Genomic DNA, 25,355 nt, shown 5'->3' on the forward strand with positions numbered 1-25,355 from the left:
TTTCCTCCATTCCTCACCTCCCTCTCAAAGCACATTGGGGGAGAGGAGGGAATGTTCCTCCCCTCAGGCCCCAATGCACTTTCAAGGAGAGGCAAGGAGTGGAGGAAACAGGGACAGAGGAAGCAAGAATGTGATGTCTGGTGTTCAGGCAGACAGACAGACAGAGAGACGGATAGACAGACATTGCTTGAAGAGTTTACTGATTTATAATTATTTCATTCTTGGTTATTAATATTGTCAATGATTTTGTTGACAGAACCCATTGTATTATATTATTGTATTAAATTATTAGATAAACTATTAAAAAAATATATTTAAATGCAGTGTTTTTAGGTTTAGCATGGCTATAAATGATAGAGAAGTTGACTAAAGCACAAACAGACCTCGCTACTAGCCATGACAAGGAAACATGCAGTGTCCATATTTCATGTGATATTTTGAATAACATGTAGATATTTTATTGTTGCTAGGAGTTATGGTGCCAGTGTGACAATCTAGCCTCTTATTCCTGCAACTACAAATGTGAAGCTGTAAGAAAATCATATTTCAATGTATTTCAAACAATTCTGAAATATTGATCCTTGTGTCACACATTGGCCCCTTTACTTATAGAAAGACCAACATACACAGGACAAATCATAAGAAATAGGGGTATTGTAAAGAGTTGGCTATGGTAAAAACATAGCAAGGTGTTGTATGCCATTTTTGCCCCATGCAACATTGTACTAGATCACCTTTTCTACATGACTTGTCAACTGATACCGTACTGCAATTCATCAGCTTAGTGTATCAATGAAATTCAGATGAGTGGAATGTATTGTTATATATGTACCCGACACTATAATTCCAAATGGTAGCACATAAAGTGACTCTCTCCACTTTCTCTTATTGAAGCACACTGGCTGATGGAGAATGATGACATAATTTTTACAGCCACTTCCATACAGAATCTTAATTTGAACATTCTGTTGTTGCAGGTATTTTCCTTCATTGCAGTAAATGCAAACTAGTACTGTATTCAAGATTTAAAAATGCTATTGAAGTTTGTAATTTCCTCTTTAAAACTTCTCTGCGCTACGGATCCCTTTAGCGGGATCATTTTCCTAAACAACCACTGAATTGCAGGGCGCAAAATATTACTAAAAATATTTATAATCATGCAATCACAAGTGAAATATACCAAAACACAGCTTAGACTGTTGTTAATCTACCTATCGTGTCAGATTTTGAAAATATGCTTTACAGCGAAAGAAATCCAAGCTTTTGTGAGTGTATCAATCAATGCTAGAACAGTTAGCCCCAAATTAGCATGGTCACGAAAGTCAGAAAAGCAATAAAATGAATCGCCTACCTTTGATCATCTTCGGATGTTTGCACTCACGAGACTCCCAGTTACACAATAAATGTTATTTTTGTTCGATAAATATTACTTTTATAACAAAAAAACGCCATTTGGGTTGCGCGTTATGTTCAGAAAACCAAAGCCTCGTTCCTTTCGACGAAAATTCAAAAAAGTATCCGTAATGTTCGTAGAAACATGTCAAATGTTTTTTATAATCAATCCTCAGGTTGTTTTTAACAAACATAATCGATAATATTTCAACCGGACCGTGACCTATTCAATAAAAGAGAGAAAGAAAATGGAGAGCTACCCCTCTAGCGCACAGGAACTAATCAAAGGACACCTGACTACTTTTGAAAAATCTCGCTAAATTTTCAAAATAAAAGCCTGAAACTATGTCTAAAGCCTGGTCACAGCCTGAGGAAGCCATTGGAAAGGGAATCTGGTTGATACCCCTTTAAATGGAAGAAAGACGGGCCAGGAAACACATATAAAAAAAAAAAAATCACTTCTGGGTTAGATTTTCTCAGGCTTTCGCCTGCAGAATCAGTTTTGTTATACTCACAGACAATATTTTGACAGTTTTGGAAACTTTGGAGTGTTTTCTATCCTAATCTGTAAATTATATGCATATTCTACGATCTGGACCCGAGAAATAGTCCGTTTACCTTGGGAACGTTATATATATATTTTTTTAAGTAAAAAAATCTGACCCCTAGCGTCAAGAGGTTTTAAAATGTCAGACGTGGTTAGCCCTGAAGAGAAATGTATCAACCCCTACAAGAAATGTCCATGAATAAAAATCCACATAATAGTTCACATTTCCTATTGCTGCAGAATTATTTTCCTGTTGTAGCAAACTTGCTCAAATTAAGATTCTACATCTGTATATGATTTGGTTTTACCTTCCAACATAAATGTATACATTTATTAGGAAAAAATATACACATTTACAGTGCTCAGCAGTTATCAAACTATATACATTTACTTGGCACTGCATAATTTTAGTGGAGTAGTTATCAGGTTTGAGTAGTTTGGTTAAGTGATAGTTAACTGTATTGTTAACAAATTACAAGAAAACCATATCAAAAGTAAAGTGGATATTGCATTTTTAAAACCAGATATGTATCCAAATTGAAAGAGTGATTTGGTGCAGTGAACAAGTGAATTTTTGAATTTGTTTGTTGTATTCAATCAATTCAAAATGTTGTTAGAGTTTTGAAAATGTACCACATACTTGTGAAAATTGCACCAAAGCTGTAATAAAGGTTAAGCTTGTACACTTCCAGTTCTGCAGTCTTGTTATATATTGACATAAGTGCATGTGATACTAAAGAGCCATTAACATGGTTAAGTTAGTCACAATTTTGATGCATTATAATATCACATCTGAAATGTTGCAAATGGTGATGGAAATTCTTAGTCTTTTCGGTGAGCTTAATGGTTTTGATCATTAACTTAATATTCTTCCTATGCTCTGTAACCAGTGACTATCCAGTGTACCAGGGATGGCCAGTTTGTGGTGGTGGTTGCCAGGGATGCCACTCTGCCCAACCTGGAGCTAGATTCTATCAGCCTGCTAGGGGGGAACGGAGCCCACTGCACCCCTGTCGGCATCACTTCTGCTTTTGCCATCTACCAATTCAAAGTCACTGAATGTGGAACTGTCATGACGGTACGTATCAGCTGTGTTTGGCTTCAGTCTAAGTACAGGGAAGTAGTTCCTCTCTCCTTCAAAGAATTGGATCACATCATCCATATTAGTTGCAACACTGATCATACCATTGATTGTTTATTCAGGTTTAAAGATGTTGCCTCATTGTGGCAAAAGCTCTTTGTCAAACCTACGATGATTTTGCCTCTTAAAGATGAGCTGTATAAGAGAGTTGTGTTTATTGCAGGAGGAACCTGGTACTATTTTCTATGAGAACAGGATGTCCTCCTCATATATAGTGGGGATGGGACCCATCGGCGCCATCACCAGGGGCAGCCAATTTAAGTAGGTGATCTAAAATAATAATGATAATATTAACAACAATATCTTAGGGAAGTCTAAAATAAGCTAAACACTGTCATGTTTTTTTCTGTATATTGGGCCAGGTTAGGAATTTTGACAATACACTGGAGTTAACACCATTTATCTTCTTAAATATGTAATGGGATCTTTAGTCAAAATAAAATACAATTGTATTTGTCATGTACACAGATTACAGCAGGTGTGCTAGCTCCCTCAACATTGCAGTACAATAATAAATATCAATAATAAAGAGTCAAATGGTCGGAGTGGATGGGTGGGCAGATACCAGTAACGTCTAGCAACCAAAAGGTTGTGGCCAAAATCAGTGGCCAAATTTAGCATTTTAGCTAATTAGCTAATTAGCTCTTATCTCCAACAGTGCAGTAGTATCTAACAATTCACAACAATACACATCTAAAAGTAAAAGAATGGAATATATAAAAAAATAAATATATATATACAGTGGGGAGAACAAGTATTTGATACACTGCCGATTTTGCAGGTTTTCCTACTTACAAAGCATGTAGAGGTCTGTCATTTTTATCATAGGTACACTTCAACTGTGAGAGACGGAATCTAAAACAAAAATCCAGAAAATCACATTGTATGATTTTTAAGTAATTAATTTGCATTTTATTGCATGACATAAGTATTTGATCACCTACCAACCAGTAAGAATTCCGGCTCTCACAGTTGAAGTGTACCTATGATAAAAATTACAGACCTCTACATGCTTTGTAAGTAGGAAAACCTGCAAAATCGTCAGTGTATCAAATACTTGTTCTCCCCACTGTATATAAATATTAGTAAGGGAACTCCCCCCCCAATTGTACAAAATAACATGGCAACTTATTGGCAGAGAGCGAACCATACACACGATGGGATTGTGTGGGATTTCATATTGCAACCGGCGGTGTTTCGTCCAAAGTTGGTGGCAAATGCCATATTGTAAATGAGCTGTGTAACACCCCAAAAATCCTATAGTGGGCGAGTGAGTTCCATCTTATTTTTTCATAGGCTTACTGTAACGCAAGTCAAGACCCCAGAGCCAAATTTTGAAATTTTTTAAGTTTTGGCAAAAACTTATCACCCCCTTAAAAAAGTGCTTTCTGGACCGTTTTTCGAAATTCTTTCGATTTTTATGTCAATTACACATGTGTAAGAACTGTATGAAAATACTTTTGTCAAATTTTATTAACATAATTTTTTTGACATTTTTATTTGGACTTAAGGAATATGTTTTGTGCATTTTGGAATGTGATTTCATAGGAAGTCAAAAGTCAAAAGTCAAAAATGTCAAAAATTTGGAAAAAACCTATCACCCCCTTTAAAAAAGTGCTTTCTGGACCGTTTTTTGAAATTCTTTCGATTTTTATGTCAATTACACATGTATAAGAACTGTATGAAAATACTTTTGTCAAATTTTATTAACATAATTTTTTTGACATTTTTATTTGGACTTAAGTAATATGTTTTGTGCATTTGGAATGTGATTTCATAGGAAGTCAAAAGTCAAAAGTCAATAATGTCAAATATTTGGAAAAAACGTATCACCCCCTTTAAAAAAGTGCTTTCTGGACCGTTTTTCGAAATTCTTTCGATTTTTATGTCAATTACACATGTATAAGAACTGTATGAAAATACTTTTGTCACATTTTACTATCATAATTTTTTATAAATGTTTACTTGGACTTAAGGAATATGTTTTGTGCATTTGGAATGTGATTTCATAGGAAGTCAAAAGTCAAAAGTTAAAAGTCAAAAATGTTAAAAATGTGGAAAAAACATATATTCCATTTAAAAAAGTGCTTTCTGGACCGTTTTTTGAAATTCTTTCGATTTTTACGTCAATTACACATGTATAAGAACTGTATGAAAATACTTTAGTCACATTTTACTATCATCATTTTTTATAAATGTTTACTTGTACTTATCACCCCCCCAAACCTCCATAAATCACTCAGGCCAGCACCCATTGATTTGGGGCCGTAGTATAGTGCTCCCATGGACGTCTGGATGACACCTAAAAGCATTTAAAACCGTTTTGAAAAATGACATGAAAACATGAAAAATATATTTTTTTTACTTTTTTTGGAAACCTCCTTAAATCACTCAGGCCAGACCCCATTGACTCGAGAAGAAAAAACAAAAAATATTTTTCAGAAAAAAAACAGAATATTTTCTGACTTTTTTGGAAAACCTCCATAAATCACTCAGGCCAACACCCACTGATTTTTGTCCGTCGAACAGTGCTCCCAGAGCGGGTTGGAAGTCTGGATGCCCCCTAAACGCAGTTTCATCCAGGGCATCTGGTAACCTAAAAAAAATACCAGGTGCACGAAAAGTTTGGACTTAGAATATTTATCGAGTTTTTTGGAAAAACTCCATAAATCACTCAGGCCGTTGACTCGAGAATAAAAAACAAAAATTATTTTTCAGAAAAAAAACAGAATATTTTCTGACTTTTTTGGAAAACCTCCATAAATCACTCAGGCCAACACCCACTGATTTTTGTCCGTCGAACAGTGCTCCCAGAGCGGGTTGGAAGTCTGGATGCCCCCTAAACGCAGTTTCAACCAGGGCATCTGGTAACCTAAAAATAATGCCAGGTGCACAAACAGTTTGGACTTGTTTGTGTGTGTGTGAGCTTTTCTTTGACATCTGTTTCGAGAAATGACTGATTTACAGTTCATGAAGGTTGCCTAATCACACACTTAAAGTTTTGGAAAGATCTGACTTTTTTAACCCTTCGAAACAGCACCTATGACCCCATTTTAAGGCACTTCCGGTTGGCACAGGAAGCTATAGGTAAAGACATATGCTGATCGGGGTATGCTCTTAGAGAATCCTGAGTTTTAAGTCTATACGTTAAGAACTGACTGATTTACACAGGTTTGAATGCACCATAAATCACAAACTGCTGGTTGGCTATGGCAAAACACTTTTAGGGTTATTTAACCACTTCCGGTTGCTCCAGGAAGCTTAGAATCAACACAGGTAGACCTCATAGTGGCCTGATGGATTGTTATCAAAGACAGGTTCATAAGACATTCATAACCCACATAGGCTTCAGGTTGAATTTAGAGGTGCACTCAATGTATTCCTATGGGGCTACATTTCATTGTATACTGTTTGATGTAAACACCTTCTTTTAACTGTGAAGGGTTAATGCCACAGAGTCAAGGTTAGGCTTGCACAGATCGGGAGGACCTTAGGAGTGTTCCTGAGGTAAAATTGTGCTTCTAACCTGAACGGTTCTCTCTCTGTCTCCCAAAAGCAAATCAAATTGACATGGAGGTCAATAGGTCATTTGTGTCCGTTTTCTTGTAACGGTCGCTGCGCTCAGACCGAGCGAGCTACGGTCAAGCGGGGCATCTCGTTGAACTCGGCACGGCCTGGAGATAATAGTAATACCGTCGCAGGCTTTGTGTGTCTTTAAGCACCGTACTTTTTCACTCCATCCTTGCTTTTTGTGTGTGTGTGTTTGTGTGAGAGAGCTTTTCTTTGACATCTGTTGGGAGAAATGACTGATTACAGTTCATGAGGGTTGTCTAATCACATATATGAAGTTTTGAAAAGTTCTGACCTTTTAACCCTTCAAAACAGCATCTATGACACCATCTTAAGGCCCTTCTGGGTGTCACAGGAAGCTATAAGTAAAGACATATCCTCATCGGGGTATGCTCTTAGAGAATCCTGAGTTTTAAGTCTATACGTTAAGATCTGACTGATTTACACAGGGTTGAATGCACTATATATCACAAACTGCTGGTTGGGTATGGCAAAACACTTTTAGGGTGATTTCATCACTTCTGGTTGCTCCAGGAAGCTTAGAATCGACACAGGTAGACCTCATAGTGGCTTGATGGATTGTCATTGAAGACTGGTTCATAAGACATTCATAACCCACATAGGGTTTATTTAAAGAATGCACGTTAAATTTGCAATATGATTCAACACATCATATTGCAAAAGTAACAGACACTGTTATGTTTGCAATATGATTCAACACATCATATTGCAAAAGTAACACACACTGTTACGTTTGCAATATGATGTGTTGAATCATATTGCAAACATAACACACACTGTTACTTTTGCAATATGATGTGTTGAATCATATTGCAAATTTAACATGCATTCTTTAAATACTTTAAATACTTTAGAAATACAAAATCGAACAGGCTTGTTGGGGTTTGTCTCTATGGGCCGAGCCGGTTTCAATGCACCTAGTCTTGAGACTCTGGGACTTTTCTAAACGTCGCCAGTTTCGTTGAGGTCAAAATGAATTGAAAACATGGCAAATACACAAGGCTTTTTATCGATCCGAGAACCTTCTAGAGCCACATAATTCACTGTGCACAATCGACCTGAGGTCTAGAACAGGTTTGTACATTTTCAGAACTCTAGGTCTAACGGTTCTTTAAAAGTTGGAACAAAAGTAACTACCACAGGCACTGTCTGCCTCTTAGCCCCTCAGTGTGTCCCTCCATCATTTCTGTTAGGGTGTGTAAATTTTTCTTTGAAATCTGATGGGACTAATGACTGATTTACAGTTCAGGAAGGTTGCCTAATCACAAATATTAAGTTTTGGAAAGATTTAACTTTTTTAACCCTTCAAAACAGCTCTTTTGACACCAATTATGGCACTTCCGGTTTGCACAGGAAGCTGACAGTAAACACATATCCTCATTGGAGTAGGCTTTTACAGAATCCTGAGTTTTAAGTCTATACATTAAGAACTCAGTGATTTACATAGGGCTGAATGCACTATTTCTCTCAAACTGCAGGTTGGGTATTGCAAACACTTTTAGGGTGATTTTAACCACTTCCGGTTGTTCCAGGAAGCTTATAATCGACACAGGTAGACCTTATGATGGGCTGATGGACTGACATCAAAGACAGGTTCCTAAGACCTTCATAACCCACATAGGCTTCAGGTTGAATTTGGAGGTGCAGTCAATGTATTCCTATGGAGAGAGATGTCAATGTAAACTGTGAGATGTAAAAACCTGTTTTCACTGTTAAGTGTTAATGCCACAAGGTCAAGGTTAGGCTTGCACAGATCGGGAGGACCTTAAGAACATTCCTGAGGTGAAATTGTGTTTCTAACCTTAACGGTTCTCTCTCTGTCTCCCAAAAGCAAATGAAATTGACATTGAGGTCAAAAGGTCATTTTGCTCTGTCTTCTTGTCACTGTCGCTGTGGCCAGACCGAATGAGCTACGGTCAAGCGGGGCATCTCGTTGAACTCGGCACGGCCTAGAGATAATGGTCATGCCATTGTCGGCTTTGTGTGTCTTTAAGCACCGTACTTTTTCACTCCATCCCTGCTGTGTGTGTGTGTGAGAGCTTTTCTTTGACATCTGTTTAGAGAAATGACTGATTTACACTTCATGAAGGTTGCCTAATCACACACTTAAAGTTTTGGAAAGATCTGTCTTTTTTAACCCTTCGAAACAGCACCCATGACACCATTTTAAGGCACTTCCGGTTGGCACAGGAAGCTATAGGTAAACACATATCTTGATAGGGGTATGCTGTTACAGAATCCTGAATTTTAAGTCTATACGTTTAGAATTGACTGATCTACATAGGGTTGAATGCAGTGATTTTCAAAATTGCAAGTCATGTATATCAGGACACCTTTTAGGGTGGTTTTAACTACTTCCGGTTGGTCCAGGTAGCTTAAAATCAACACAGGTAGACCTCATAATGGCCTGATGGATTGTTATCAAAGACAGGTTCATAAGACATTCATAACCCACATAGGCTTCAGGTTGAATTTGGAGGTGCAGTCAATGTATTCCTATGGGGCGAAATGTCATTGTAAACTGTTTGATCTAAACACCTTCATTTAACTGTTAAGGGTTAATGCCACAGGGTCAATGTTAGGCTTGCACAGATCGGGAGGACCTTAAGAACATTCCTGAGGTGAAATTGTGTTTCTAACCCTAACGGTTCTCTCGCTGTCTCCCAAAAGCAAATAAAATTGACATGGAGGTCAAAAGGTAATTTTGCTCTGTCTTCTTGTAACGGTCGCTGCGCTCAGACCGAGCGAGCTACGGCCAAGCGGGGCATCTCGTTGAACTCGGCACGGCCTGGAGATTATGGTGATGTCATTTTAGTGGTGATTTCAGAATGCTATTTTGCTGCATTCATGGAAGGCGCTGTGAATTTTGGGCCTGCTCTGAAATATTTGATAGTTGGCTTCTAAAGGAGTTGGAAAAAGTGAGTTTGGAGTCAGATGGTATCAGTTTGGTGTCTGAAAAGATGTCATTGACTTATGGACACTTGCTAGTTGACTTTGGTTGACAATTGCTAGTTGACTTGCTAGTTGACTTTTGTCCATTTGCAATATGTTTCAACGGGGAGGTACCATGAGGATAAAGCGACATGATGAAATTTCACGAAACGAGCGATGGAGAGGAACCACTATCACTGCCCGGCCATCCTGAGGTCATCAGACCGTTGACTTTTGCATTTGTAAAGTATTTAAATAATGCCCGTTACATTTGCAATATGATTCAACATCACATCATATTGCAAATTTAACGGGCATTTGCAATATGATGTGATGTTGAATCATATTGCAAATCTAACGGGCATTCTTTAAATACTTTACAAATGCAAAAGTCAACGGTCTGATGACCTCAGGATGGCCGGGCAGTGATAGTGGTTCCTCTCCATCGCTCGTTTCGTGAAATTTCATCGTGTCGCTTTATCCTCATGGTACCTCCCCGTTGAAACATATTGCAAATGTACAAAAGTCAACGAGCAAGTCAGTGTCCATCAGTCAAATAGATATTTTCAGACACCAAACTGATACCATCTGACTCCAAACTCACTTATTCCAACTCCTTTAGATGCCAACTATAACATATTTCAGAGCAGGCCCAAAATTCACAGCGCCTTCTATTTAAACCATAATAAAACAAATAATACGTAGTTATGTTCTAGCTGCGGGTCCAGTGCTCACATTATGTTTAGCCCTATGTGAGGCGACCTCGAATCCCAAGTTTCGGCTCGATAGGTCATTCGGTGCCCGAGCAAAACCCTAATTGGTGCTGAAATTCCACTTTTTTCATTGCCTTGCTACGGGGTCCTTGAATGAGCAATCAAACAGGCTTGTTGGGTTCTGTCTCTATGGGCCGAGCCGGTTTCAATGCACCTAGTCTTGAAACTCTGGGACGTTTCTAAAGGTCGTCCGTTTCGTTGAGGTCAAAATGACTTGAAAACATGGCAAATACACGAGGCTTTTTATCGATCCGAGAACCTTCTAGAGCCACATAATTCACTGTGCACAATCGACTTGAGGTCTAGAACAGGTTTGTAAATTTTCAGAACTCTAGGTCTGACGGTTCTTTAAAAGTTGGAACAAAAGTAACTACTGCAGGCACTGTCTGCCTCTTAGCCCCTCAATGTGTCCCTCCATCATTTCTGTGTCAGTGTGTTTTTTTTTTTTTTTGACATCTGATGGGATGAAGGACTGATTTACAGTTCATGAGGGTTGTCTATTCACATATATGAAGTTTTGGAAAGATTTGACATTTTTAACCCTTCGAAACAGCCCATTAGACACCAGTTATGGCACTTCCGGTTGTCACAGGAAGCTATAAATAAACACATATCATCACTGGAGTAGGCTTTTACAGAATCCTGAGTTTTAAGTCTGTACGTTAAAAATTGACTGATTTACATAGGGCTGAGACACTATTTCTCTCAAACTGCAGGTTGGCTATGGCAAACACTTTTAGGGTGATTTAACCACTTCCGGTTGCTCCAGGAAGCTTAGAATCGACACAGGTAGACCTCATGGTGGCCTGATGGACTGACATCAAAGACAGGTTCATAAGACATTCATAACCCACATAGGCTTCAGGTTGAATTGAGAGGTGCAGTCAATGTATTCCTATGGGGCGACATGTCATTGTAAATTGTTTGATGTAAACACCTTCTTTTAACTGTTAAGGGTTAATGCCACAAGGTCAAGGTTAGGCTTGCACAGATCGGGAGGACCTTAAGAACATTCCTGAGGTGAAATTGTGCTTCTAACCTTAACGGTTCTCTCTCTGTCTCCCAAAAGCAAATAAAATTGACATGAGGTCAATAGGTCATTTGGGTCCGTCTTCTTGTAACGGTCGCTGCGCTCAGACCGAACGAGCTACGGTCAAGCGGGGCATCTCGTTGAACTCGGCACGGCCTGGAGATAATAGTAATACCATTGCAGGCTTTGTGTGTCTTTAAGCACCGTACTTTTTCACTCCATCCTTCCTTTTTGTGTGTGTGTGTTTGTGTGAGAGAGCTGTCTGTTGGGAAAAATGACTGATTACAGTTCATGAGGGTTGTCTAATCACACAAGTGAAGTTTTGAAAAGATCTGACCTTTATTACCCTTCAAACCTGACCCTATGCACCATTTTAAGGTACTTCCAGTTGACATAGGAAGCTGAACGTGAACACATACCCTCCTTGGGGTAGGCTCTTATATAATATTGAGCTTTAAGTCTTTATGTTAAGAACTGACTTATTAACAGAGGGTTAAATGAGTGTGTGTTACTTCATAAAATCACATAAAATCACAGAATTCTCGCAGAGCTTCGAGACCCACTTTAAAAATGTTCGTGTGAACAAACTGCAACTGGATCTGTGATTTAAAAAAAAAAAAAAATCCTCTTCGTGAACATCACCAAATGGACAATGTACTATTTCTCTTAAATTACGATAGATAAACGGCATTTTTTTTTTTTCCTGACACCGTACGCTTATGTACTTTGACGTGAAGCGGTCAAATCGCACCCTACTTTTCGTTTTTGACCTTTGATCCCAGCAAAACGGCCATAACTCAAAAAGCGCCGAAGCCTCGACGCCATCTTGTTCGGGGCCAACTTCCCTTTACTCCAAACCTACGCTCGCCGAGTTTCGTCTTCGAAATATTTTCCGTTTAGGAGAAAAGGCCGCGCTCGTTTGCCCCGTGTTCGTGCGCCTGCAATATGATTTATTTTCCGCCTTGTGGGAATTTTCGAGAATGCGGGGAGCAAGTCAAAAATGTGTTATTTTTATAAAACGGCGACCGAAAGTCCGAAACGATTTCTGAGATGACTTCCCGAAAGAGCTCCCCCGCGCCCTCGGCCCGACGCCGTCCGCGATTTTCCCGGACGACGTCGGACGTCTAGTAAGGGACCGTACGTTCGCAATATGAAAATCTTCACCGATCATACGGCTCCCGTACCAGATGTCCCTTAAGGTATGGACGAGCAATGTCGGAGTGGCATTGACTAAAATACAGTAGAATTGAATACAGTATATACATATGAGATGAGTAACGCAGTATGTAAACATTATTAAAATGACTAGTGTTGCATTATTAAAGTGGCCAGTGATTCCATGTCTATGTGTATAGGGAAGCTGCCTCTAAGGTGCAGGGTTAAGTAACCGGATGGTAGCCGGCTAGTGTTGGCTATTTAACAGTCTGATGGCCTTGAGATAGAAGCTGTTTTCAGTCTCTCGGTCCCAGCTTTGATGCACCTGTACTGACCTCGCCTTCTGGATGATAGTGGGGTGAACAGGCTGTGGCTCGGGTGGTTGATGCCCTTGATGATAATTTTGGCGTTCCTGTGACATCGGGTGCTTTGTTGTCTTGGAGGGCAGGCAGTGTGCCCCCGGTGATGCGTTGGGCAGACTGAACAGTAGTCAAGGTGCAACAAAACTAGGGCCTGTAGGACCTGCCTTGTTGATAGTGTTGTTAAGAAGGCGGAGCATCGCTTTATTTTAGACAGACTTCTCCCCATCTTAGCTACTACTGCATAAATATGTTTTGACCATGACAGTTTACAATCTAGGGTTACTCCAAGCAGTTTAGTCATCTCAACTTGCTCAATTTCCACATGATTTATTACAAGATTTAGTTGAGGTTTAGGGTTTAGTGAGTGTTTTGTTCCAAATATAATGTTTCTGGTTTTAGAAATATTTAGGGCTAACTTATTCCTTGCCACCCACTCTGAAACTAACTGCAGCTCTTTGTTGAGTGTTGCAGTCATTTCAGTCGCTGTAGTAGCTGACGTGTATAGTGTTGAGTCATCCACATAAATAGATACTCTGGCTTTACTCAAAGTTAGTGCATGTCGTTAGTAAAAATTGAAAAAAGCAAGGGGCCTAAACAGCTACCCTGGGGAAATCCTGATACTAACTGGATTATATCTGAGAGGCTTCCATTAAAGAACACCCTCTGTGTTCTGTTAGACAAGTAACTCTTCATCCACATTATAGCAGGGGGTGTAAAGCCATAACACAAGTTTTTCCAGCAGTAGACTATGATCGCTAAAGTCAAAAGCTGTCTAACAAGACAGCCCCCACAATCATTTAATCAATCAATTTCTCTCAGCCAATCATCAGTCATTTGTGTAAGTGCTGTGCTTGTTGAGTGTCCTTCCCTATAAGCATGCTGATATTCTGTTGTCAATTTGTTTACTGTAAAATAGCATTGTATCTGGTCAAACACAATTTTTCCCAGAAGTTTACTAAGGGTTGGTAACAGGCTGATTGGTTGGCTATTTGAGCCAGTAAAGGGGGCTTTACTATTCTTGTGTAGCGGAATGACTTTAGCTTACCTCCAGGCCTGAGGGCACACGCTCTCTAGTAGGCTTTTAATTGAAGATGTGGCAAATAGGAGTGGCAATATCGTCTGCTATTATCCTCAGTAATTTTCCATCCAGACTGTCAGACCCCAGTGGCTTGTCGTTGTTGATATACAACAATAATTTTTTCACCTCTTCCACACTGACTTTACGGAATTAAATTCTTGTCTTTCATAATATGGTCCGATATACTTGGATGTGTAGTGTCAGCGTTTGTTGCTGGCATGTCATCCTTAAGCTTGCTTATCTTGCCAATGAAAGTCATTAAAGCAGTTGGCAACATCAGTGGGCGTTGTGATGAATGAGCCATCTGATTCAATGAATGAAGGAGCCGAGTTCGCTTTTTTCCCCAAGAGTTAATTTAAGGTGCCCCAAAGCTTTTTGCTATCATTCTTTATATAATTTATATTTATTTCATAGTGTAGTTTCTTTTTATTTAGTTTAGTCACATGATTTCTTAATTTGCAGTATGTTTGCCAATTCAGTTGGGCTGCCACACTTAATTGCCATACCTTTTGCCTCATCCCTCTCAACCATACAATTTTTAAATTCCTCATCAATCCAAGGGGATTTAACAGTTTTTTGTCATTTTCTTAATGGTTGCGTGCTTATTAGTAACTAGAATAAGTAGTTTCATAAATGTGTCAAGTGCAGCATCTGATTGCTCCTCATTACACACCACAGACCAGCAAATATTCTTTACATCATCAACATATGAATCACTACAAAACTTATTGTATGACATCTTGTAAACTATATTAGGCCCAGCCTATTATATTGTGATCATTACATCCTATGGATTTGGATACTGCTTTAAAACAAATATCTGCAGCATTATTAAAGATGTGATCAGTACATATTGATTTAATTCCTGTGCTGTTTGTAACTACCCTGGTAGGTTGACTGACAACCTGATCCAGGTTGCAGGCACTGGTTACAGTTTGACATTTTTCCTGAGTGGCCAGCTTGATGATAGCCAGTCAATATTGAAATCACCCAGAAAGCATTTCACACATATTATCCAGATAATGACTGTTAGCACTTGGTGGTCTATAGTAGCTTCCCACAAGAATGGGCACGCACCCTTGTGTTGAGGATCAGCAAAGTGGAGGTGTTGTTTCCTACCTTCACCACCTGGTGGCGGCCCGTCAGGAAGTCCAGGACCCAGTTGCACAGGGCAGGGTTCAGACCCTGGGCACCGAGCTTAATGATGAGCTTGGAGGGTACTATGGTGTTGAAGGCTGAGCTATAGTCAATGAACACCATTCTGACGTAGGTATTCCAATTGTCCGAATGGGATAGGGCAGTGTGCAGTGCGGTAATGATTGCATCGTCTGCGGATCTATTGCGGCGGTAAGCAAATTGAAGTGGGTCTAGGGTATCAGGTAAGGTAGAGGTGATATGATCCTTAACTAGCCTCTCAAGGCACTGCATGATGACAGAAGTGTGTGCTACAGGGTGATAGTCATTCACTTCAGTTACCTTTGCTTTCTTGGGTACAGGAACAATGGTGGACATCTTGAAGCAAGTGGGGACAGCAGACTGGGATAGGGAGAGATTGAATATGTCCATAAAAGATTCCAGCCAGCTGGTTTGCGCATGCTCTGAGGATGCTCCTAGGGATGCCGTCTGTGCCGGCAGGGGCCGGGGCGGTGGCACTGTGCTATCCTCAAAGAGGCTGAAGAAAGTGTTTAGCTTGTCCGGGAGCAAGACGTCGGTGTCCGCGACGTGGTTGGTTTTCCCTGGACGGGTACAGTATATGCCAAGAGAGCAACGATTATGTGAAACAGAGTATGGTACAGTCCCTGATGTCTCTCTGGAAGGAGATCCTTGCCTTGAGCTTTATTGTCCAGAGACTGAACATTAGCGAGTAATATACTCGTAAACGGTGGATGGTGTGCACGCCTCCTGAGTCGGACTAGAAGTCCACTCCGAATAGCTCTTCTCCGCTGGCGGCGTCTTGGAGCAGCCTCTGGGATAAGTTCAATTGCCTTGGGGGGTATGAACAAAGGATCCAATTCCAGAAAGTCGTATTCCTGGCCGCTCTGATATGCAAAAGTTACTTCCAGCTATATGTAATAACACAAAAAAATGTTCTCGGCTAATAATGTAAGAAATAACACACACAAAAACAATATACTGCAAAGTTGCTTTGGAGCTAGAAGCAGAGCTGCCATGTCTGTCGGCGCCATCTTGGAATTTGTAGCATATCATACAAATTATAATTCAGAGCATATCTTACGAAATGGATGATGGACATCCACAAACTAATACCAAACACAAAACATATCATACTAATTTGAGTGTCCCGTATTTTTGTTTACTATGTTACGTCTACCCCTGATTCAAGGTTGGTGAGTGAGTGTCTCTGTCTGTCTGTCTGTCTAAAATGGAGGGTAGACATGACGTATCACATTTAACAAACCAAACATTAATATACCGTTATAGAAGGTAAAGTAAAAACCCAAACTGGTCCGTGCATAAATACCGGTATATAGTAAAATACGGTATACCGCCCAGCCCTAGGCTACCTTGTACTTCATGTTTGAGTTTTTGCTTGTAAGCAGGAATCAGGAGGATTTAGTTATGGTCCGATTTGCTAAATGGAGGGCGGGGGAGAGCTTTGTATGCATCTCTGTGTGTGGAGTAAAGCTGATTTATCCCTCTAGTTGCACAGGTGACATGCTGGTATAAATGAGGTAAAACAAATGTAAGTTTTCCTGCATTAACCTTTTACTGCAGTGGGCTAAATCAGGGTCACACAGAGCGTTTCTTGGTAGTTTTAAACAAATCTACTTTAAAACTAAAGTATAACTCTCACACACATGGTTATGGACTTTAAAAAAAGAAGACACCTGTACCATGTCAGATATAGAGTTGAAATGTATTCAATTGAGTTTGCATCCCAATATTACACTTTCTATACAACACAGAAGACTGAAATATAACAACACTGTTTGACAGAGAAACACCAGATTTTTTGCATGTTTAAAAAAAATGTTTATTCAATATGAAATTATGAAAAATATTTATAACATTCCACCCACGAGGCCACTAGATCATTTGACTGCAGGAAAGGACTACAATCACCGGCCACTAAGAGCACCGCCTCTGGATTAGCATTTTCTTGTTTACTTATGGCCTTATACAGCTCGTTGAGTGCCGTCTTAGTGCCAGCATCGGTTTGTGGTGGTAAATAGACAGCAACTAAAAATACAGATAAACTCTCTTAGTAAATAGTATGGTCTCATGCTTATCATGAGGTATTGTAACTCATGCTTATCATGCTTATCATGAGGTATTGTAAGGTGAGCAGAACCTTGAGACTTCCTTAATGTTAGAGATCATGCACCAGCTGCTTTCAATGAAGAGACAAACATCACCCCCCCCCCCCCAAACTTACTGGGTTCTGTCCTGCCGATGCATAGAAAGCTGTATTGTATATTATCCATGTCCTTCTTCACCCTTGAATCTGAGAAACATTGTATATTACAGTTCTTAAATGTCCCGTTGATAGAACAGTCTCGAACGGAGCGCGTCCAGCTTATTCTCCAGCGATTGCACATTCGCCAATAGAACAGAGTGTAGAGGCGATTTACCATTCGCCGCCGTAGTCTCACAAGGGTGCCCGTATGCTGGCGTCTACAGTGCCGTCTTTGCCTCCTTCGAGTGTCGGGGATTAGGGCCTGGTCCGGGATAATCAATATGTCTTTTGCCTCTGAGGTCCAAATTGAGGTTAGTGATAGATGTTCTGATGTCGAGAAGCTTTTTTCGGTCATTGGAAACTATGGTCAAAACATGCTATACCAAAAAAGTTAAGATCAGTGCAAAAAAACACACAAAATAGCACAATTGGTCAGGAGCCTGTAATACGGCCGCCATTCCCTCCGGTGCCATTCCATTAAATGACATATAGGCAAGCCAAAATGCCTCCTAAACCTTAAACATCCAGGTCACCCGTGATACAAGTCAGCATTCATGTCCATCAATGTCTGAGGACATCAGACAGATGTCTGGGAGATGACGTGGAAACCGTCCACTAGGGGCTACAGTTAGAGCTGTTACCTTCAACTAGATTTCAGTTTTGCTAGGGTGTTATGGACGGGGATTGTGAATAGGCATAAGCATCTGCCTCTGTTTCGTTTTTTTGATTTTAGTTTTTTTAGCCTATACCAAACCTTAACCCTTAACCATTTGGAGTTAATGCCTAGCCTTAAGATTTCGATGTTAATGCCTAAACTTTACATTAAACACTTCAAAATTTGACGTTTTCAACAACTTCGAAATGTGATCATTTGACGTTTGCAACAACTTTGAAATGTGATGTTTGAGAAACATGGATTAATGTATAATTCTGACGTGAGACTGTGAGAGCTAGTTTCCTTATATGGCCGGATTTAAAGTCGAGATGTGAAGATGTCTGACCACACTCCCTTTCTTCCCAGTCTAATATTCCAGTGCAGATATAGCGGCATCGTGATTGAGGCTCTTGTGATTGACGTGAAGCAGGTGCCTCCCCCAATTCTTCTACCAGCTCCTGGACCCCTCAGAGTTGAGCTCAGACTGGCCAATGGAATATGCCTCACCAAGGGATGTAAGGAAGGCAAGTGGCACTATATTCATTGATTGGTTTGTTGGATTAATAAATGGGCAAATTCATTTTATCTTTCTTCTTTTGAAACAGAGGAGGCGGCCTACACCTCTTACTACACGGAGGCAGACTACCCTATCACCAAGTTCCTCAGGGATCCTGTGTACGCTGAGGTTCGCATCCTGGAGAGGACAGATCCCAACATTGTGCTGACCCTGGGTCGCTGCTGGGCCACCACAACCCCCGACCCTCTCAGCCTACCCCAGTGGAACCTTATAATTTATGGGTAAATATCTGAATAAGTAGAAGTTGTTAAAATGTTTTAACTGTACGTCCAATTTCTTTTATACCATTTATTGTAAAGACGAGGAAAAGGTTCAGCAGCTCTAGGAGAACCTCACTTCAACGCAGACAGACACTTGAATGACCATGGCATTGTCTGTCCGTCTACTGTATGTCTCTCTCTCTCTCTCTCTCTCTCTCTCTCTCTCTCTCTCTCTCTCTCTCTCTCTCTCTCTCTCTCTGTGTCTGTCTCTCTTTCTTCGTTTGTATCTTTAGATGTCCGTACAAGGATGACCGGTACCTGACCATGCCCATCCCTGTGGAAGCCTCCTCTGGTCTGTCCTTCCCAACCCACTACAGGCGCTTCGTCCTCAAGATGTTCACCTTTGTGGATCCGACATCTATGTCCCCCCTGAGGGAGAGGGTATGACCATAGAAATACATACAGTGGGGCAAAAAAGTATTTAGTCAGCCACCAATTGTGCAAGTTCTCCCACTTAAAAAGATGAGCGAGGCCTGTAATTTTCATCATAGGTACACTTCAACTATGACAGACAAAATGAGAAAAGAAATCCAGAAAATCACATTGTAGGATTTTTAATTAATTAATTTGCAAATTATGGTGGAAAATAAGTATTTGGTCACCTACAAACAAGCAAGATTTCTGGCTCTCACAGACCTGTAACTTCTTCTTTAAGAGGCTCCTCTGTCCTCCACTCGTTACCTGTATTAATGGCACCTGTTTGAACTTGTTATCAGTATAAAAGACACCTGTCCACAACCTCAAACAGTCACACTCCAAACTCCACTATGGCCAAGACCAAAGAGCTGTCAAAGGACACCAGAAACAAAATTGTAGACCTGCACCAGGCTGGGAAGACTGAATCTGCAATAGGTAAGCAGCTTGGTTTGAAGAAATCAACTGTGGGAGCAATTATTAGGAAATGGAAGACATACAAGACCACTGATAATCTCCCTCGATCTGGGGCTCCACGCAAGATCTCACCGCGTGGGGTCAAAATGATCACAAGAACGGTGAGCAAAAATCCCAGAACCACACGGGGGAACCTAGTGAATGACCTGCAGAGAGCTGGGACCAAAGTAACAAAGCCTACCATCAGTAACACACTACGCCGCCAGGGACTCAAATCCTGCAGTGCCAGACGTGTCCCCCTGCTTAAGCCAGTACATGTCCAGGCCCGTCTGAAGTTTGCTAGAGAGCATTTGGATGATCCAGAAGAAGATTGGGAGAATGTCATATGGTCAGATGAAACCAAAATATAACTTTTTGGTAAAAACTCAACTCGTCGTGTTTGGAGGACAAAGAATGCTGAGTTGCATCCAAAGAACACCATACCTACTGTGAAGCATGGGGGTGGAAACATCATGCTTTGGGGCTGTTTTTCTGCAAAGGGACCAGGACGACTGATCCGTGTAAAGGAAAGAATGAATGGGGCCATGTATCGTGAGATTTTGAGTGAAAACCTCCTTCCATCAGCAAGGGCATTGAAGATGAAACGTGGCTGGGTCTTTCAGCATGACAATGATCCCAAACACACCGCCCGGGCAACGAAGGAGTGGCTTCGTAAGAAGCATTTCAAGGTCCTGGAGTGGCCTAGCCAGTCTCCAGATCTCAACCCCATAGAAAATCTTTGGAGGGAGTTGAAAGTCCGTGTTGCCCAGCAACAGCCCCAAAACATCACTGCTCTAGAGGAGATCTGCATGGAGGAATGGGCCAAAATACCAGCAACAGTGTGTGAAAACCTTGTGAAGACTTACAGAAAACGTTTGATCTCTGTCATTGCCAACAAAGGGTATATAACAAAGTATTGAGATAAACTTTTGTTATTGACCAAATACTTATTTTCCACCATAATTTGCAAATTAATTAATTAAAAATCCTACAATGTGATTTTCTGGAAAAAGAAATTCTCATTTTGTCTGTCATAGTTGAAGTGTACCTATGATGAAAATTACAGGCCTCTCTCATCTTTTTAAGTGGGAGAACTTGCACAATTGGTGGCTGACTAAATACTTTTTTTGCCCCACTGTATATAGTACCAGTCAAAAGTTTGGACACACCTACTCATCCAAGGGCTTTTCTTAATTTTTTACTATTTTCTACATTGTAGAATAATAGTGAAGATATCAAAACTATGGAATAACACATCTGGAATCATGCAGTAACCACAAAAGTGTTTAGATTCTTCAAAGTAGCCACCCTTTGCCTTGATGACAGCTTTGCACACTCTTGGCATTCTCTTAACCAGCTTCACCTGGATTGCTTTTCCAACAGTCTTGAAGGAGTTCCCACATATGTTGAGCACCTGTTGGCTGCTTTTCCTTCACTCCGCGGTCCAACTAATCCTAAACCATCTCAATTGGGTTGAGGTTGGGTGATTGTGGAGGCCAGGTCATCTGATGCAGCACTCCATCACTCTCCTTCTTGGTCAAATTGCCCTTACACATTCTGGAGGTGTGTTGAAAAAACAAATGGTAGTCTGACTAAGCGCAAACCAGATAGGATGGCATATCGCTGCAAAATGCTGTGGTAACCATGCTGGTTAAGTGTGCCTTGAATTCTAAATAAATCACTGACAGTGTCACCAGCTAAGCACCCCCACACCATCACACGTGCTCCTCCGTGCTTCATGGTGGGAACCCCACATGCGGAGATCATCCGTTCACCTACTCTGCATTTCAAGACACGGCAGTTGAAACCAAAAATCTCAAATTTGAACTCTTCAGACCAAAGGACAGATTTCCACCAGTCTAATGTCCATTGCTCATTTCTTGGCCCAAGCAAGTCTCTTATTATTGGTGTCCTTTTGTAGTGATTATTTTCAGCAATTTGACCATGAAGGCCTGACTCACAGTCTCCTCTGAACAGTTGATGTTGAGATGTGTCTGTTACTTGAACTCTGTGAAGCATTTATTTGGGCTGCAATCTGGAGGTGCAGTTAACTCTAATGAACTTGTCCTCTGCAGCAGAGGTAACTCTGGGTCTTCCTTTCCTGTGGCCAGTTTCATCATACCGCTTGATGGTTTTTGCGACTACACTTGAAGAAACTTTCAAAGTTCTTGAGACTGTCATTTCTCTTTGCTTATTTGAGCTGTTCTTGCCATAATTTGGACATGGTCTTTTACCAAATATCCCTATCTTCTGTATACCACCCCTACCTTGTCACAACACAACTGATTGACTCAAACACATTAAGAAGGTAAGAAATTCCACAAATTAACTTTTAACAAGGCACACCTGTTAATTGAAACGCATTCCAGACATACCTCATGAAGCTGGATGAGAGAATGCCAAGTGTGTGCAAAGCTGTCAAGGCAAAGGGTGTCTACTTTGAAGAATCTTAAATATATTTAGATTTGTTTAACATTTTTTGGGTGAATACATTATTTGATATGGGATTCACCTGACAGACACTCTAAATGTGACCACCTCACGCAGAAGATGATGCCCGAATTCCCCCCACTAATTGGGCTTCTTTTGCATTTTTTGTGTTGTTTTGTGGTGGGGAATGCTGTAAATCAAAATGACTCGATGTGTTCTGAAAGATGAGACATTGAGGATTATAATAAATCCTGCTTTAATCCATCAGCAAAATTGCCACGGGGGAAAGGGGGACATGAACAGGTTGATTCGTCCGCTAATTCTTATTTACATTTAGGGACGTTTGGGGCCAACTCGAAGTCGAGCCCTTCCCTCTCATCCTAATGGCAAAATCATACCATGCATGAGAGGAGCTATAAAACAGCCCAAAAAATTATCTCTGCCCCATGGCAAAATTTGTAGAATTGCAGGAAATTAGCTTTAAACTGCATCATTTTCTCTTAGACTCATGACAAAGTCTAGAATAGCATTATAAACTCAACATTTTCTCTCCGCCCCATTGCAAAATGTGTTGAAATGCAGGAATCTAGCTGTTTTCCTAAAGAAAACATGTTTGGGGGGACTTCCATTTATCCTTCCACTTAAGCCGTGTTTTCAAATGATCTCTCCTTGTACCCCACAACAGAGGCATAATAATGTCAAACTGTGTAGAATTGCAGGTAATACGTTTTAAAATGTCAAACATTTCTGGGGGAGGACCCGTCTGGCCACCCCCCCCCCACCACCAAATTTGCACATTATAAAAATCATGTTATTTACAGTATCAATGTTTATGATCGCTATGTGTATCATACCCAGGGTTGTTCTGAACAGAATTAGCCTATTTTTGTGGTATTGTTCAGAAGACTCATCTGAATGCACTCATGACTCCATTCTATGTGCACCAAAATGACTTTCTGTTTCTTTGAAGTTCTTTGTGAAAGCCTAACACTGTAAAATCATATTTTATTACTTAGCTAGTTATTTTGACAACAGAATAAGCTTTTAAATTATGTCCTCCCGACCCTGATTGAGATTTATAATGGACCGTTTTTTAATTGCATAAACAACAAAGAGTAGTTGTTTTATGGTGGGGATGCAGGGCTGTGTTCCAAACAGAACTACAAGTGTGCTTGCTTCAGTTCCTCAATGGCAGCGCTTGGAGAGCAAAAAAAGCTCCAAATAGTTAGACTCTTTCCTTCATAAAAGTGCATTGAAATGACCGGTACCACTTGAAGACACCAGTTAGACCCCCCACTAAAACGCTTCCATTTTTTTTGTCTTATGTTGCACTTAGCCCAATTTTTCCAGGAGAATTCTTATGTTATTGAATGTATACAGAGTATTTCCAGATTTCGTTATCAACAAATGCTGCGAAAAGTACAGTTAATGTAAAATGCAAATGAAATCAACAGTGTATTGTTTGGATTTAGGCTTGTCTTGTGTCAGGTGAACTTTTGTGTCCTCAACTTTGTTGGATCATTTCCCCATAATCTTCAAAGTGATCTTCTTCAATTGCTACCATTGTTATGCATATTCTTCTCATATTTCTTAGGCCAATTTCCATGAGTGTAAATGGTTGATTCTGTGGGTATGACTGTATTCTAATTCTGCTGAATAAGATAGTTGGAACAACTCCATTGATGTTCTTGATTACCATGCTAACACTGTTTATTAAATGCATTCAATTAAAATGCACAAAATACAATAAGTAATTTATGTTTACATATTTTTCAGTACCGCTTTTTTCGCTGTCCTATTACAATTGGTATTTGAGAAATTATTGCTATTTTCTGGTAATCACTCAATGATTTAACAAAATTATTTTGGCTTGCTTCTTGGTCACAATTGGTACTTTCTAGCAGTATAGTTTGTATAAATATAAAACTATTATACATTGTTCTTGGGTAATAATTATCTAACTACATAAGTATTACTTCCATTAAAAAAAATTGTTTTAATGTAATATCTCTTGCAGATGTTCATCCATTGTAATACAGATTTGTGCCAGCCATACCAGGAAAACTGGTACTGTGTACCAAGATGCTTCAGAACGAGTGAGTCACTTTTTCTCTGTTAGGCTGTATTCCATTACAGAAAATGGTTTCCTTCCCCTCTACCCTTCCCTACAGTTTAAGTCTCGTCCCTCTCTCTGCAACTGACCACATACAATTTCCTTTCCAGGGAGACACATTGCCAATGCAGTTCAGAAGACTACCAGAAGCGAGTCTACTTTGGTTTCCAGTGGCGAACTGATCCTGACTCAAGCAAGCCCACCAACTAGAATATTGGTTGACTGAATACCAGCACTTTGCAGGCCATTGGCCAGTGGATAAATTGGTCCACTTTGGGGTTGGTTTAATGGAATTAAATAGTTCCCCAAAAGCCCCTGACCAAATTGATATTTGGTGAGGCTGTTTTTCACACCTTTATCAAAATATCTTGTATGGAAGTCTATGCAATATAATGTTTACAGGCTGATAAAAGGAATGTTGAGAAGAGTTGGAATGTTTACATGCTCATTGAAAATTACTGTATCAAACAACAATGGAACATTCCATTGGGTGGATTTCATCTAAAAAACATGGGTTTTAGTTAATGTTACAAATAACAGAACTACATATTTGTTTTGCGGAAATTGGTCATACTGGGAAATAATACAAGTCCAAGAGATTCAGACCTGGTAGCATATTGGTTTATTTGCTGTAATAGTCTGTTGTATAGCGGTGCTCAGCATGCTAAAATTAAAGGTGTGCTCTGTCATTTGTTGAGCAAGTTAACACAAAGACATACAGATGAAGGATATTAATTTGATACCTTATTGTTGAAGGAAATTTTCTGCACAGCAGTAAATGCAAACTTGTAGTGTATTCAAGGTTTAAAAAGATTTGGCCTTACTAAAAATGCATCAACTCCTACAAAAATATAAATGAATTATAATCCACACAATAATTGACATTTTCTGTTGCAGGATAATTTTCTTGCTGTGAGAAACTGGTCAAATTATCACTAAAAATGAAGATTGGTGATTTTAATATATTCGATCCCTGACCATCAAGATGAAAATTATGCTCTCTAACCTTACAAGTTATTTAATGAAATATGT

The 25,355-nt window shown here is 39.9% G+C and overlaps 1 protein-coding gene across 1 annotated transcript in view; it reads left to right on the top strand.

Moving 5' to 3' along the window:
* Positions 1-25,082, top strand: part of LOC139584614 (zona pellucida sperm-binding protein 4-like) — a 65,119-nt gene extending 40,037 nt beyond the window's left edge. Inside the window, exons 2-8 of the mRNA XM_071416662.1 lie at positions 2,830-3,017; positions 3,244-3,341; positions 18,440-18,597; positions 18,679-18,871; positions 19,144-19,291; positions 24,228-24,306; positions 24,434-25,082. Coding sequence (XP_071272763.1) covers positions 2,830-3,017; positions 3,244-3,341; positions 18,440-18,597; positions 18,679-18,871; positions 19,144-19,291; positions 24,228-24,306; positions 24,434-24,549 — 980 coding nt within the window. The 3' untranslated portion in view covers positions 24,550-25,082. The remainder of the gene's footprint in view (positions 1-2,829; positions 3,018-3,243; positions 3,342-18,439; positions 18,598-18,678; positions 18,872-19,143; positions 19,292-24,227; positions 24,307-24,433) is intronic.
* Positions 25,083-25,355: the final 273 nt, after the last annotated feature.

This window comes from Salvelinus alpinus, chromosome 9 (genome assembly GCF_045679555.1).
Source record: "Salvelinus alpinus chromosome 9, SLU_Salpinus.1, whole genome shotgun sequence".
In the NCBI taxonomy this organism is placed as follows: Eukaryota; Metazoa; Chordata; class Actinopteri; order Salmoniformes; family Salmonidae; genus Salvelinus; species Salvelinus alpinus.